Source organism: Spermophilus citellus (genome assembly GCF_964194105.1).
Source record: "Spermophilus citellus genome assembly, chromosome: 19".
NCBI lineage: Eukaryota > Metazoa > Chordata > Mammalia > Rodentia > Sciuridae > Spermophilus > Spermophilus citellus.
This window is the reverse complement of record NC_138201.1, coordinates 19,551,156-19,567,105: the sequence shown is the minus strand read 5'-3', so window position 1 is coordinate 19,567,105 and position 15,950 is coordinate 19,551,156. Positions and strand designations below refer to the sequence as shown.

At 61.9% G+C, this 15,950-nt stretch overlaps 1 protein-coding gene across 5 annotated transcripts in view; it reads right to left on the bottom strand.

The window, feature by feature from the left end:
- Positions 1-15,950, bottom strand: part of IQSEC1 (IQ motif and Sec7 domain ArfGEF 1) — a 193,133-nt gene that overhangs the window by 37,380 nt on the left and 139,803 nt on the right. Inside the window, exon 1 of one of the 5 annotated variants that reach the window (XM_081276260.1) lies at positions 3,795-4,095. The exons of the other annotated variants lie outside the window; for them this stretch is intronic. Within the exon in view, the coding sequence (XP_081132386.1) occupies positions 3,795-3,859 (65 nt within the window). The 5' untranslated portion in view covers positions 3,860-4,095. Of the gene's footprint in view, positions 1-3,794; positions 4,096-15,950 lie in introns of those variants that run through there. 5 annotated transcript variants of the gene reach the window in all.

Sequence of the window (15,950 nt, the reverse complement as noted above, 5' to 3'; positions counted from 1 at the left end):
GCACAGGTGACCGTCGGGTCAGGGTGAGGACAGGGACAGGGTGCCAAGGAGCCAGGTAGCCCTTGGGGCCCGTCCCCAACCCCAGAAACTGGCAAATAAGAACCATGAAGAGTCATTCAAGCTCTAGTCGTCTCACGGGAGGGAGAGGTGGCTGATCACGACGGTGGTGACAATAGCTACCAGACATTGGGCACCTGGACACATATCACCAGGAGAAGCCGCACATGCCCCGGGGAGTCACTTCTGGCTCCATTTCATGGATGAGAAAAACTGAGGCTCCGACGGGGAAGGAAACAACCAAAGCCGCACAGCTAAGAGAAGGAGTCAGGGTTCCGAGTGGCCCACAAGACCCGGGCTCTGTGAGGGGCAGTTTCAGGATACGCTATGGTCTCTCGACTGGCCCAGGGCCTGACACGAAGTAGGTGCTCATGAAAACTGCCTTATGTGGATAAAGGAGCGCAGGAGAGTGCGGGTGGGTGCGCTCGGGAATGAGGCATTCCTGAGCCCAGGAGGTGCCTACATGTGTTCCTGGGTGGCCAGGTGCCACGCCACATGGGCATCAGCACACAGGCCACGGGCCCAGGGCCTGGGCACCTGCCCCATGAGGGTCTGGCCATGGCAGCTAGGGCAGTGGTGGGTCCAGGTGGCACCCGGCCATAGTCCCCACCGCGTGGTCATCGATTCCTGCTCTGCGTAGTTCTCACAAGGACAGCAGCGGGTCCACAAGGCCACACCAGTAAGTTCCTCGGGAGCTGGCGTGGCCTCTAAGGCCACTAAGATTGGCTTTTGTGGCCCAGTGACAAATCACACCCCCGCCTCTGTGCGCCCTCCCCCGTCCACACGCGCGTGTCCGCCTCTCCCCAGGCCTCCAGCCGGGGCCCAGCCCACGGGGCACTGCCGACGGTCGCCGGGCCTCTCAAGCTCACTGGACGGACATTCCATGTGTCATCAAAATCCAGAGGAAACTTACAAAAGAGGAAGGAAGAAAATACAGCCGGTCAGCACAGCTGGGAAGGACACACTGACGTGGACAAACACACACAGCCTCTGACCGCGGGACCCCAGGGCTGGCCTGCCCGGCGAGGCCACCCACTTGCTCAGAGGCCTGCAGACGAGCGGCACAGTCAACCCCGATCGCTGAGGTGCCCTGGACTTAGAGATTCTCCTGGTAAAACCAGGAGCCCGCGCTCTGCAGAATCCAGCCACAGTACACTTCACACAGCTGGCACAGTGGCCCACGCCTGTCATGCCAGTGGCTTGGGAGGCTGAGGCAGGAGGATCGCAAGTTGGAGGCCGGCCTCAGCAACAGTAAGGCCCTAAGCCACTCAGCGAGACCCTGTCTCTAAATAAAATGCAAAATAGGGCTGGGGAGGGGCTCAGGGGTTAAGAGCCCCTGGTTTCAATCCCCAGTGCCCCCCCAAGACCCAAAAAATCCTTGATGGCATGCACAGACAGGAGCTCCCAGAGGCCTGGCCAATGCCTTCCAGAAACACCTGGTGCCCAGCCCCCACTAGGTGACTCTGCAGCCCGCCCGCCTGCCCGCCCGCGCCTCTGGGCTGGATCTGGGTAAATATCAGCACAGCTCGCTCAGAGTCAGGCTCCCGGGCTTTGGAGAAGGCTGAAATCCCTGCGGGGCCCCCAGACAACAGCCAGGCCGACTCAGGCACAGCTGGGATACTCTGGTGGAGTCCCTGGCACCCAGCCCTGGTGTGCCCGTTTGGAAACCAGGGAGCAGAGCCGCGGGGCTCCGAGGTCCAGTGCAGCCCAGCATCAGGCTGCTGCCCCGCATGGGCCACGCGTAATGGCCAAGGCTGTGTGCGGGTGGCGTGGCCGGGCCTGGACTGGCTTTTCTCAGGCCCAGTACAGACTGGGCTCTCCTCGGGTCACTGGAGCTGGTGGGTCCTTCTGGGTTTGGAGAGGCGGAGATGGCCAGTTGGGAGCACCCTGGGTGGAGGCAACGGGCCTCTGGAAGGCTCAAGGAGCACAACTCGGCCCCAACAGCCCAGAGGTCCAGGGCGCTCTCCGGCCACCCTGGGCTCCCTTCGGAACACATGTGCCAGATGTTCTGCAGCAACTGGGCCCCACCTGCTCTGAGGCTAAGGGGCGGTTCTCCGGGCCCAGGACACCTGGCCTGGCCCCTGCCATCGGGGAGCAACGGCTCATGTGCAGCCCAGACTCAGAAGGCCCTCAACTCCCTGCAGCTGGAAAGGCTTAGAGCAGAGACCAAGGGACTTCTGAGAAGGGACGTGGGACTGAGGAACCCACACAAGAAGTGGTTTCAATGACACGCTAGGTGGCCTGCGGATCCTGGGGAAGTCCTAACGGAGGGGCAGAAAGCCCTAGTCTCCTTTACATCAGAGGCGTGAAGGAGTCCAGCCAGGACAAGTGGCTTCCCAGTGGCGGTCGCCTGCTCTCCCTGGACCGTGGGCTGCACAGAACAAAGACAAGGAGCCTCCTGCTGGGTCCCTGGTGCCTGGTGCAAGCTCGAGTATACAGTAGGTACTCTATAATCGCGAGTCTTGGTGCTGACGAGGACTCCAGCTGTAGCTCCCCTGCCACCTGAGGGTGATGGTAACAGGAGGAGAAGGCGCAGACAGAGCGCGACAGCTGAAGGGCTGCTCAGGGTGGCCGCCACGTGTGGGGTGAGGATATTGGGACCCCGTTCCCAGCCAGGGCCACTGATGCCAGACAGATGGTCCCGCAGCTGCAGCCTGCCTGGCCTCCGCCCCGGATCCAGGGAACCGCCCCCCTGTCTGCACAACCCCACACAGAGCCCCAAGCACTTGGGATGGGGAGGGGACTGAGGGGACCTCATGCAGGGTCTTCATGCAACTGCCAGGCACGCGCTTGCAGAATTTTGGAACTGAAAGATCAAAAGGCTCCAGGTGGGCCTCCCCCAGCAGGGACCCGACACATCCACGACACAGCCACGTCTGTTTGCAGACCCGCTGCCTCGCCAACCTCCCCTGATCCTTGGAGGGGCCGCAGGCGGCTCAGGGGGCAGCTGCCCCGCGAGGGAGAGAGGAAATCAATATTCCCCGCACACACCCCCTGCTCACAGACAGCCGCTGAGGCCCCGCCAGCCGCCCACAGCCCTGCAGCTCACAGGGCGGCCGATCAGATGCCAGCTCCAGCCCCGGCCATGACAGGCCCCCTGGCCCCTGCGTGTAAACAACACCCCCCGACCAGCGGCCCCCTCCAGGCCACACCGAGTCACAAACAGCAGCCACGCATGCAAACCTGAGGTCTGGCACCTTCGCAGGTGGCCCTGCCAGGTGCCTGGTCCCCAAGCCCCCACTGATTGGCACAGCTGGAACATGACCCACAACTTGAACTTGCTCAGGGTCTCCCCGATGAGGTGGACACACAACTCAGGGACAAGCCCAGGGTCTCCCATGGACACGGCCGCAGGAGCCTCCCTGGCTGCCATCAGACACAAACAGACCCCGGCCCCCCCACCCCCCCCCACCCCCGGCCGCGCCACAAACTTCTGTCACATCCGCCTCTGGCTCTGCCACCAGGCCACCCACAGCAGCTCCCACTCGGGGTCCCCGAGGGCAACTCCGACACAGAGGTCCCCAGATCCCTCCCTTGTCCCCCAGGAACAGGTCCAGCCGGCGACCCTGCAACACCGGCTCTAGCAGGGGCACCCTCGCGCCCCATCCGGGCGTCCCCTCTTCCGGGCACTCTTGGCCACCAGACAGTGCCCCCCCACTCGTCACATCCCGAACACGGGGGTCCCTGGCCGGGCCACTGTCCAGGAGGCCCTGCCCTCGCCCCCGCGCCGGCCTCACCCGCTGTCCAGCTCCAGCTCCAGCAGGGACTGCGTCCTCTCCGAGCTGCAGTGCAGGCACCACATGGCGGCCGGGCGGCCGCTGCCCCAGCCGGAGCAGGGACCCAGGCCCAGCGCGGCCCACCGGCTCCCAGGCTCACACCCTCGGCCCGAGGGCCCGGCTTCCTGCCGCGGGACCACGCCGCGTCCCCGGGCCCAGGGCCTGCCGGCTCCCGCCGCTCCGGGCCCGGTGTCGATCCCAGGTCAGCCGAGCCGGCCCTCCGCCGCCGCCCGCCTGGCGCAGCGACAGTCCCGGCCGGAGGAATGTGGCCCGGGAGGGGCGGGGCCACGGAGGGGGCGGGGCCGAGGGCGGCGGGGGCGGGGCCGAGAGGGGCGGGAGACGCGCGAAGCCAGGAGGCGGGACCTAGAGGGGCGGGGCCGAGAGGAGCGAAAGGGGCGAGACCCACAGGAGCGAGGCCGAGAGGGGAGGGGGGAGCGCGGAGCCAGGGGGCGGGACCCAGGGGATGGGAGGGCGCGAATCCAGGAGGCGGGGCCTAGAGGGGCGGAGCCGAGAGGACCTGGGCCGAGAAGGGCGGGGGGAGCGCGGAACCAGGGGGCGGGACCGAGAGAGGCGGGGCGGGGCCAGGCAGAGCCGCGGGGGCGGGGCTGCGCGGGGATACGGGGGCGGGGCCGAGAGGGGCCAGGCCGGGCCGTGCCGAGCCGTGGGGGCGGAGCCTAGGGGCGGGGTCGCGGGGGCGGGGCCGGGGGCGGGGCGGCGCCCTGGGAATCCCGGGCGGGGCGGCGCCCTCGGGTCCTGTGAGCTCCGCAGGCGCGGGAGGCGCGCTCTGCGCACCCGCTCCAGCTCCAGAACCTCCCAGTGGCCACGTCTTCCTTCCCGGCGACGACGCACGACAAATACAAAGCACCCGGCCGCTCACCCGAGGCTGCTCCGCAGACTGTGGCCTCAGTTCCTAAGGCCGGACTGAGGCCTCGCGGACGACGCGCCCGCCCCGGGGACGAGGGCGGGGTCCCACCCGGCGTCACCCTGGGGGAGGATCCGATGGAAAACTGCACAACTACACAGCACGTCCCCTCGCCCGGCCAGCCCCCGCAGCCCCACCGTGCCCACTGCCACCCAGAGAAGCCCCGCAGCCCCGGGTACTGACAGCACCCCAGAGCTCCTCCTGGGGACATTGTGCACAGGCGACCTCGGCCGGCGCCCAGACAGGAGACCAGGCTCTGCTCACTGGGCTGCTCGAGGGTCCTCGCCTCGCCCCACTCTCCTCTAGGGCTGCCCATCCCCATGTCTGTCCATCTCCTGTTACTTCCCGTCCCCGGGTCCACGAAGGCGGGCTCAGCGGTGACTACGGGGCGAGGCAGGTAGCGAGCGCGTGGACAGACACCACCAAACCCAGCTGCCCCGGGTCGCACCACCAGCGAGGCCAGCTCCCGGAGGACCAGGCAGCTGTCACATCTGCGGGATCAGGAAATCACAGGAGCCACTAATGAAGGGGCCCGGTCTTGTGCCCTTTGGAAGCTTTCATTTGAAGACAGCGGCCAAGCTGCCCCAGCCTGCCGCGAGGGCAGGGCGGCCCCCAGATCCAGGCTGGCGCCCCAAGGCTGAGCCCCGCTTACCGCCCAGAGCCACATTCCTCCCCTTGGGCTCCCATGTTTTCTTTGCTACATTAAAAATAAAGAGAAAGCCAGACATGGTGGCAAATGCCTGTAAGCCCAGCAGCTCAGGAGGCTGGGGCAGGAGGACTGCAACTTAGAGGCCAGCCTCAACAACTTAGGCCCTAAATAACTCAGAGAGACCCTGTCTCTAACTTAAAAATAAAAAGGGCTGGGGATGGGGCTCAGGGGTTAAGCACCCCTGGGTTCAATCCCTGGGACCAAATAAATCCTTAAAGACAGAATGGGAGGGCAGATTCGCCAGTCACAGACGGACGAGGGCTTGCGTTACATTCCAGCAGAGAAAGCAAACAACTCAACGGGCCAAGGATCTGGATGGACCTGTCTCCCAAGAAGACGTGCAAATGGCCAGTAAGTGCACGAAAAGATGCTCAAGGTCACATCAAAGGATGACACACTGCCACCCCATGTTCTAAGGAGGTGATGAGCCAAAACATGGGCAAAAGGACCTACACAGAGAAGGTTCTAGAAGACCACTGGGCTGCCCTGCTCAAAGCCTGGCCCTTTCCCTCCTGCCACCCGTGACCCCCGGTATTGTTGGTCTGCCAAGCAGGACACGCAGCGGGAGCGAGGGGCACGCTCCGTAGGCCCCTGGCCCCAGGGAGGCCCTTCCCCGGGATCCCTCCTGACTTAAGTCCCTTTCTAAATCCCAGCTTGAACCACGCCACCAAGCCCAATCTGGCTAGCAGTGAGGCCCTGTCCAGGGGCCTGGGCAGTTTTCCTGACCAAAGGACTGGACTGCACAGACCTCATGTCCACCACTTGGGCACTTTGCTTTCTGAGTCTCATTAGCCATTTAACTGAGCAAGTACTAACCAGCACCTGTTCTTACCCTGTCTTCTGAGGCCCCAATGAGAAGGCACTGGTGTGACCACCATCCCTGGGTGTGGTGTAGTGACAGTGGGGACAACCTGGAACTCTGTCTCGGGAAAGGCTCCAGCGATGGGGGCATTTGGGGCTGGGTCTTGAGGGATGAGTAGGAGTTCGTGTCTGGGGTCGCAGGATGCAAGAAGTCAGAGAGCCTTTAGGGCCACCATCCTGGGTCTCAGCCCTGAGTTGCTTGCTTTGGCCCATTTCTCATGCCACAACCTAACTCTGTCCTCATCCTCCTGGGTTCTAACGCCCTGATGGCCCCAGGGATCTCCCCGTCTCCTGGGACAGGCATGTGGCAGCCTTATCTCAGAGCTCTCAGGGTGACATCTGGTGGCTTCAAGTGGCTGACCTCAGGCCTATGTGGCCTGGCTCTGGGCCATCTCTCCACCTGCAGTCAAGTTTAGTGTCCCCTCTCCTGGAAGCCACGCCCCCTAGCCCTGCCCTGGGTCCTTTCATGTCACCAAGGAGCGGCACGGTCACTGCCAGGCAGGGCTGGGTGGGCACTCTTCCCCACAGCACCCTGGGCCTGTCCGGGGCTTGTCACCCAGAGGGGACATGGTAGCTGGACACCTCAAAAGGTCTCTCCCGAGAACCAGACCTTGCCCTGCCAACTGTTGTACTTTAAATAAAGTTTTGTTGACACAGAGACACACCTGCCCCTTCCACATGCACAGCCTCCTCCGCCCCGCAAGGCAAATCAGAGCCACCAAGCCTCCAGGGTCCAGCCACCTGGGGAAACCCTTGTCCACGCAGGAGGACCCCGGTGCCCTGAATATGCAAGAGCAGGCTCCAGATGCACGGGGGATGGTGGGAGTTAACAGATAGGGCTGAGCCAGATGGTCACTGCTTCAAAAGGCCCCAAGAGGGGACACTATTGGGAACAAATCCTAGGACTTCTTTAAAAAGTCACTGAACTTTAAAAACCCAGTGAACTAACCAGGCGCAATGGCCCACAACTGTCCTCCCAGCTGCTCAGGAGGCTGAGGCAGGAGGATCGTAAGTTGGAGGCCAGCCTCAGCAACTCAGCGAGAACCTGTCTCTAAACAGATAAAAAACAAAACAAAACAGGAGTCCATCTGTATATTAAATGGAATGTCGAAGTCAAGGGAATCTAGAAAAAATATACAGAAAGAGTTGCAAGGCTGGCTGTCACAGCGCACCCCCTGGAGGCCACCGACTCTGGCCCAGAGCAGGGCTGACCAGGAGAAATCAACTGTCCCAGAATCTGCTGGCGGGCAGGGGGCATTGGGGATTGAACTTAGGGGCACTTGACCCCCGAGCCACATCCCCAGCCCTGCTCTGTGTTTAATTTGGGAACACGGTCTCATGGAGTTGCTGGGGGCTTCACTTTTGCGGAGGCTGGGTTTGAACTCGCGATCCTCCTGCCTCAGCCTCCAGAGACCCCTGGATGACAGGCGTGTGCCACCGCATCCGCCTTTACTTTTAAACTGTGAGTTCACAGCCAAGAACAGCCAGCAGAGGGGAGCCAGCCCAGGCCCTGGGGGCCCCTACTTAATGAATAGATGGATTCCTCCATCCCAAGTGCGGGAGGCTAAGTGCTCCTGAGACTCTGGCTACTTTTAAGTGGCTGCCGCGCTCCCTCCCTCCACAGTCTCTGTTGCGCTATTGATTTGAACAACACCTTCTCTGATCCCAGAGGGCGCAAGGCCAGCCTGGGCCAACCGGCGCAGGAGAGTAGAGGACAGTAGAGGACGCGTGTGAGGCCCAGTTCATCAAGTGTGCAGACCTGGAGCTGAGGATGTGCGTGTTCCCCAGCGCTCACCAACACCTGTCCCTACCTACCACGCGTGGGGCAGCCCAGGGACCTCACCTGCATGTGCGGGCCCTGTCCCCTGTCCTCACGGGGCTTTCTCATCCTCGCTGTCAGCCTCGTTCCCAAGAGTTCTACAAAGACACAGAGCCCCTGAAGCCCAGAGAGGGTAAGTCGTTTGCCCTAAGACACACTGCATAAGGGATGGACCCAGAAATACCTCATGTGGGCTCAACTCTGGGCTCACTGTGCCCCATCGGTGCCTCGCAAAAAGTGGGGCCCTGGGCACGGCAGCAGCAATGGATGTGGGAGTCATCACAAATGGGGCTCCTGAGCCTGGGGCGGCAGACGCTTGCTGCAGTTTGGGGTCTCTGCTCTGTGCTAAGGCGGCCCATCCCCAGGATGGAGGGAGGAGCTGGCAGAGAGGGATAGGCTGCTGCCTGGGGGCGGCCAGGCAAGGAGGCCTTCCTGGAGGAGGTGAGCCCATCTTGACTTGGGGCCTGCTGGGGAGGCGCGTGGCTGAGGCTGGCCTCCAACCTTCGATCCTCCTGCCTCAGCCTCCAGATCTCCTGGGATGACACGCATGCCGCTGTGCCCAGCAACCCTTTCTGTCCACGAGCCACCGTGACAGTGTGACATCCCCTCCGTCCTCACACTCTGTGCACAAACTGGATGTTCCCTGGGAAAATAAATGAACAAAGCCCCAAACACCGCTGTGACACCCGCTTCGGTCCTGCTACCAGCGGAGGCCCCGGGGATGCTCCCTGAGCCGGGGAAGAGGACCCTGGTTACGTAAGGCCACCGAGCCAGCGGGAGGGGCTTTCTACGTCCCCATGTGGACTCAAGTGTGAAAGAGAATTGTTGAACCAAGGAGGAGCTGCGCGGAGGAGGGAGGCCAGGGTGCGGAGAGGAGGCCGGGGGCGGAGAGGAGGCCGAGGGAGGAGGGGAGGCGGGACTCCGCGGGGCCCAGGCTGCGCATGCGCGGGGCCCCGGAGCTCCAGCTCAGAGCAGGGAACATCAGACAGAAAAAGACAAGAAGGTGACACACGTGGACCTGAAATCCCCCCAAACAGGGGCTCTGAATGGGACAGGGTGGGGACACTCAGTGACCACTGTGCACCTTTCTATATCTTTTCTCTGGTACCAGGGATGGAACCCAGGGTGCTAACTGCTGAGCCCTGTTCCAGCCCTTTTTATATTTGATTTATAGACAGGGCCTTGCTAAGTGATTGAGGCTGGCCTCCAAGTCACGATCCTCCTGCCTCAGCCTCCCCAGCCGCTGGAATGCCAGGCGTGAGCCACCCTTTTTCTCTTTGGGGACAAGTGGAGGCCACTGTCCCACCAGGGCCCCTGCACTGAGGGCCTCAGGGGCCCCGTGCTCCCAGCGGCCTTGAGGGGAACACTGTTTCTTAGCCCATCAGGAAGCGGAGGCCCAGACCCGAGGACCGACCTGCTCAAGGCCACTCGGAAGGGCCATCTTGGCCGTCCACGGGGACAGACATCCCGGCCCCTGGGAGCCAGAGCCAAGGGGCCCGGGACGTGCTGCTCCTGGGTCCCCTGGGCCCTTCGTCCCCTGGAGTGGGTCCCAGCCACAGTCCATAGACAATTCCCACAGTGACTGTGATTTCTGTGTTAAGAGCCAAGACATCAGGGTTGGGGACCCCGGAGAGCCAAGCGTCACCTGCAATCACAGGTGCCACAGTTGGCTGCACACGACAGCTGATTATGGCCTAGCTAAGGGGGCTTTGCCCCACGCCCCACGCGGCCAGGGCCAACGCAGCTTGGGGGCCTCCTGCCCAACAGGCTCCTCTTCTCTCCCACAAGGGGTCTGGCCCTGGCTCCCAGGTTCTGTGGACCTGTGCAGGAGCCACCGACAAGGGACAGGCACTGACTGATGATTGACAGCGAGGTGACGGAAGCCACTCTAGTACAACCTGTCCCCGTCCCCAGGAGAGGCCCATCCAGGACAGTTCCAAGACAGCAGCCACCTACCAGAACATTCTCTCTTGCTTTAGTAGCCACCTGGTTACCTGTTGCTTGCCATTGGGGGCCCATCTCTACTCCTTGGCTTCTGTTAGTGACCACTGGCCTCTCAGGGACAGGGACAGAGTCCCTGAAATCTGGTCACGAGGTCCACTTCCCCTGGGGACTGACCATGCGGAGGACTCTCTAAAAGAGGCTCAAACACACTCGCTGAGTTTTCCTGTTCTTTTCTTTTCGGGGTACCAGGGATGGAACCCAGGGGTGCTTCACCCCTGAGCGCTGTCCCCAGCCCTTGTTACATTGTATTTTCAGACAGGGCCTCACTGAATGGCTTAGGGCCTCACTAACTTGCTGAGGCTGGCCTCCAACTTTTGATCCTCCTGACTCAGCCTCCTGAGCCGCTGGGGTGACAGGCCTGCACCTCCACGCCTGGCTCCTTCTTTAAATAGAGGCCAGCGGCTCTCAAGCCTTTTGGTGTCAGCATCTCTTCATGCTCTTTATTGAGGATGCCAAAATGGCCTGTGGGAGTCACAGCTATTGATATTCACTACATTGAGAAACTGAAAGTGACAGATCCTTTTAGCACAAAGATACACAAGCACCATTCCATGAACCAACACACTGCAGAGCTTCCAGAACATTCCACCATCTGCCTGTGAGAGCTTCTATAATAATAATAAATCGTGAAAAAATAAATAAAAATAAAAAAAGAGACACTGCTGCGGTTTTGTGCTGGTTTTCCTGCTTCTCCGGCCTCAGGTCACCAACTCCACCAAGGGGCGGCCCTGGCCTCCCTGGGATGCCCCAGGGGTGAAGGGCGAGCCCCTGGGGTCCTCTGTCACACAGGAGCCCATTCGCAGGACGCCCCAGCTGTGGGGCAGCGAAGTGACCGCCAGCATCTCCCTCTCAGCGGCAGAGCGCGGCTCTGAATCTGGATGCTCCAGCTCCCAGGCCCCAGGTCCCCACCGGGGGCTGTCCCCAGGTCAGGCTGGTGGCAAATTTAGATCGGCTTAAGCAGCTCAGGGCACAGCTGGCCAGGCAGCTCTGGAGGGGATGAGAGACAGGCCGGCCACCACTGAGCGGCCCCCAGCTTGGGTGTGGGTGAGGGGCTGTCCCTGTCCCCACCCCCACGCGGCCTGCTCCAGCGGCTCAGCCCACCCACGCAGCCGCGGCTGGCGCCACCTGTCGTCCTGATGGGGAACTGCAGCCTGGAGAGGAGCCCAGGGGCTTGGCCAGGCCTGGGCACTGGGCGGGGGGGCAGCCTTGAACCCCAGTCCGGCCTCACCACCTGCTCAGGGCCCAGCGGAGGTTACTCTGCCCCTCCCTGAGACGTTGGGGACCTGTCCAGGTGGGGGTGACGCTGTCATCACTCGGCCTAGGCCCCAGCTGGCTCTCGTCTGCCTTAGGTGCTTGGCAAATATCAGCACATGAATTATGTCACCCCACGGTGAGTCCTGTCCCTAAATCAGTGTCTGTCACAAACGCAGCTTTCGGAATTTTGGGGATAACAGGAACTGAACCCAGGGCTGCTAACCTCTGAGCCCCGTCCCCAGCCCTTTTTAGTTTCTATTAAGAGACAGGGTCTTACTGAGTTGCTCAGGGCCTGGCTAAGTGGCTGAGGCTGGCCTCCAACTGGCGATCCTCCTGCCTCAGCCTCCCGAGCTTCGGGGATGACAGGCCTGCCCACGGCAACCCGTGGGATAAGCACCTTTTAAAGTTGAGTTCTGGGGGGATGGTAACAGATGATCAAAAGGAGGGTGTGCACCTGTACAGAGGTGCCCTGAGCAGGGTGGACAGCCAGACGAAGCTGAGAGGTGGGCCCAGGTCTGCTCTGAGCCAGGCCGATCTATAGCCCAGAAAGCTGGGCACATGGTCCAGTTCCGTTGGGGACTGACCATGCGGAGGAGTCCCTAACTCGAGGCTCAAACACACTGTAACAGGGAGAGTGTCTGGGATCCCCTCTGCTGGGACCCCTATGGGACTCCTGGAGAAAGATTCTAGAAAACTAAGCTCAGGAACACCACAGAGACCCTGTGTCCCGGCACCTGAACTTTGTGGGTGGGCACAGTCGGGGCTGATTCCTCCAGGCACATGCAGGGACCTGGTGTGGGAATCTGACAAAGGCGCCCTCTTCTGATGGAGCCAGCTCCGGGGCCAGACATGGCAGGAATGGCGTTCTCTCTCTGCCAGCTGCTCTTGTGCAGTATACAACCCGAACATCTGTACACTGGCAACCCCTGAAGCTCTGCTACTGGACGACTGTGATCTTCCTGCCTCGGCCTCCCGAGCCACCAGGAGGACAGGGCTGAAGCAATGTGTTTTTTAAGGCCGACAAAACCCCGACCCCACATCACAGGCCATTAGGAGCGACATCATTTGCTCGGGTCCTCACACAGACAGACAGACTCTCTGCCCTCTCAGAGGTGGCCACACGCCCTGGCCTCCCACACGGAGTCGGGAGCCAAAGCTGGCTCAAGGTCCCGCAGCCAGGCCAGGCCAAGCCCGGTCCCCGGCTCCATCCCCCACGGCAGACCCAGATTGCTGGGGCCGGGGCCGGGGGCTGGTCTCTGGCTTCAGCCTCTGGGCACAGAGGGGCCCTTCTTTGCTGTCCAAGAGTCCCTCCTGTTTGTCCGGTGCCAGGCTGCAGCCTGCCCCATCCTGCTGACGGGGAAAATCTGGTGCCAGCGTCCACAAATATGTGTGCTGTCCAGAGGGAGGGGGGGCATGGATTCCGGCTCAGAGCGGGGGACACAGGACAGAAGGAGCCACGGCCAGGGGCAGAGCCAGCAATGGGGGGGGGGGGTCATGAAAATATGTCTGAGGGGGGTGACAGCTGGATAGATGTAGCCAGGTGTGGTGGCCCGTGCCTGTCATCCCAGCTGCTCAGGAGGCTGAGGCAGGAGGATCATGAGGTGGAGGCCAGCCTCAGCCACTCAGCGAGACCCTGTCTCTAAATAAAGTATAAAAAGGGCTGGGGACGGGGCTCGGGGGTTAGGCAAAACTGTACATAGCTGTTTCTAGCCAAATGTCCCTGTCCTGGAGCCCCAGGGAACAGCAGCGGCTCCAGAGGGAATGTGCCTTGTCACACACCCACAGAGGCCCCAGGGCAGGGACAGAGTCTCAGCCTGGGCGGGGGCTTGGAGGGACCTGGTTGTACCTTGAGCCATCATAGGCCCTCCCTGACCCTCAGTTTCTTCATCTATGAAATGGTCGGCTGCGCCTCCTCTGCAAGGCAGGAGGAAAGAGGAGGCCCGAGGTGCCCAGCCCCAAGAGGGTCCCTGCTCAGTCATTCTGGTCCCTGGTTTCAGGCCTGAGCCTGGCATGGGGCTGGGGGACGGCGACCCTGACCACACCAGGCCTGGGCCACTGGCCAGGGTGGTGAGGAGGCTGGAAGCTGGAGGTTCACCTAATGCTGGCAACAGCCACCCGCCCCACCAGGGGCAGGCCCTGGACACCAGAGGGGACAGGAGTCCCTGGGTGGCGCTGCTGGGAACCGGCAGGACAGCTCGGGCGGGGACACGGGGTGGCCCAGGTCCTGGCGGCCAGGTCGGGGACGCCAGCCCTCCCTTACCTCCGTCCTGCGGGCGAGGCCGCGTCCTCCTGCGGCCCTGTCCCTGCTCCCTGGTCCCTCCCAGCCGCACAGCCGCTGGTCCGGGTCACAAACCCTGAGCCCGGCTTAATCCGCCCGAGCCAAGCCGCACACGTGACCCTCCCCACCGACCTACTGGGCAGGAGCCAGGGCTGGGCGGGGCCCCACAGGCCGTCCCTGTCACCCACTCCCCAGGGCGCCCGGCCTGGCCTGCAGGGTGTGGACACAGGCTAGGGGACGCGCAGAGGAGGGGAAAGGACGCACTTGTCCCCAATGGTGCTGGGTCACCTGGGTTATGGGGGGAGGGGTGCAGGGAAAGAGAACAGGGAAAGGGACAAAAGGGACCTTGTTCCTCCCACAGTGCAGATGAGTCCCAGGTGGGCCAGCGACTCCTGGGGACAGGCGGGGACCTGCGGGGGGGGGGGTGGCAGGGAGTCCCCTCTTTATTTAATTAACGTATTATTATTATTTGCTCCTGGGAATTGAACTCACAGTCCCTCAACCCCTGAGCCCCGTCCCCTGCCCTTTTTCTATTTTATTTAGAGACAGGGTCTCGCTGAGTGGCTCAGGGCCTCACTAAGTGGCTGAGGCTGGCCTCCACCTTGCGATCCTCCTGCCTCAGCCTCCTGAGATGCTGGGATTATAGGCGGGGACTGGGATGAATTTCTTGAAACACACAATGTCACCAACAGAGTGGACGGCGGGTGGCAGGCGGGCGACCTTAAGAACTCTGAAATCCTGAAGTCCATCCCAAGACCCCAGTGAGCCTGGTGCAGGGACAGCCCTGAACGGCTCTTTGCCACAGGGGACATCTGAATGGCCATCAAACGCGTCTGCACACCCCCAAACGCCCCACTAAACCCACCGGGCGACTCTGTCACACACCCACCAGGAGCATCGAGCAACCAGGAGGGGCCCTGGGGCGCGGGAGGCGGAGGCCCAGCGCTTTGTGAATTGGGACATATACATATTGACCACCGAGGTCGATGCCCTAGAGAAGTCACGCCACGTGTCTGGGGACACTCATTCAAAACCAATAGCTCCAAACTGAAAGCAGGAGAGGGGGAGGTGGCCTACGGACACCGTGGAGTACAGGGCGCGGGGTGCATGCCTGTGACCCCAGCAGCTCAGGAGGCTGGGGCAGGAGGATCGCAAGTCGGAGGCCAGCCTCAGCAACTCAGCGGGACTCTGTCTCTAAACAAAACATAACAAGGGCTGGGGACAGGGTCAGGGGTTAAATGCCCCTGGGACCAAAACAAACAAAAGAACAACAACTGGTTTCAAAGGCCCAAAGACAGCCACTCACACAGGTGACCCTGTGGCGCCCTGTCCCCAGCCCTTTTTCTATTTTATTTAGAGACAGGGTCTCGCTGAGTGGCTCAGAGCCTGGCTAAGTGGCTGAGGCTGGCCTCCACCTTGCGATCCTCCTGCCTCAGCCTCCTGAGCTGCTGGGATGATAGGTGTGCGCCCCTGCACTGGGCTCATGACCCCGTTTTAAAGAGAAGACTGAGGGTCAGGGAGGCCCGGTGACTCATCTAAAGTCCTGTGCAAAGTTGGGAAGTTGAGAAGTGGCATTTGAACCCAGTCTAGCTGCAGACCGGACGGGGAGTAGGGGCTGGCTGCTGGTGGCTATTCATGCCTAGGGAGCTCCCCTCCCCCTGTCCCACTGCCCCCAACCCCTTACGGTGCCGGTTTTGACTTAAGGGCAGATATTTGACTTGGGGCAGATATTAGGTCCTGGGTGACAAAGTCCTGGGACCTCCAGATCCCGGAGGGGAGGGGCTCTGTCTCCCTCCTGGCTCACTTTCTGCCCACCCCTGAGGCCTCTGGAGGAGCCAGACTGACCCAGCTCAGCATCTGCATGAGCCACACCATGGAAAGTTCCAGAAAACCCAGGCCTGGTTTTGTCCAGACAAACACCCCACGTAGCATTTCCCATCCCCAGGACAACCCAGAGCCTTCCACCAAGTCCCCAGATAATTGGAAAATGCAAAACGCAAAAGAAATCACAGGCCCTGGGGCTTGGAGCCGAATGGGCATGAGAGTCCCCACGGACCCGGATTTGGTCACTCTGCGTGTCCAGGGAGAGGGGACCCTCTCTAAGGCAGCCCGACTCTTGCTTGGATTCAAGTTCAAAGCACAACCCAGACTTAATCAGCCCCCAGCCACCCAGCGACCTGCCCTCGAGGAGTTTAGCAGGGGGGCGGCGACAGGAGGGGACGCGGGGTGTCCTTGCACAGAGGGAGCGACATGCAGGGCTCACAGCCGGC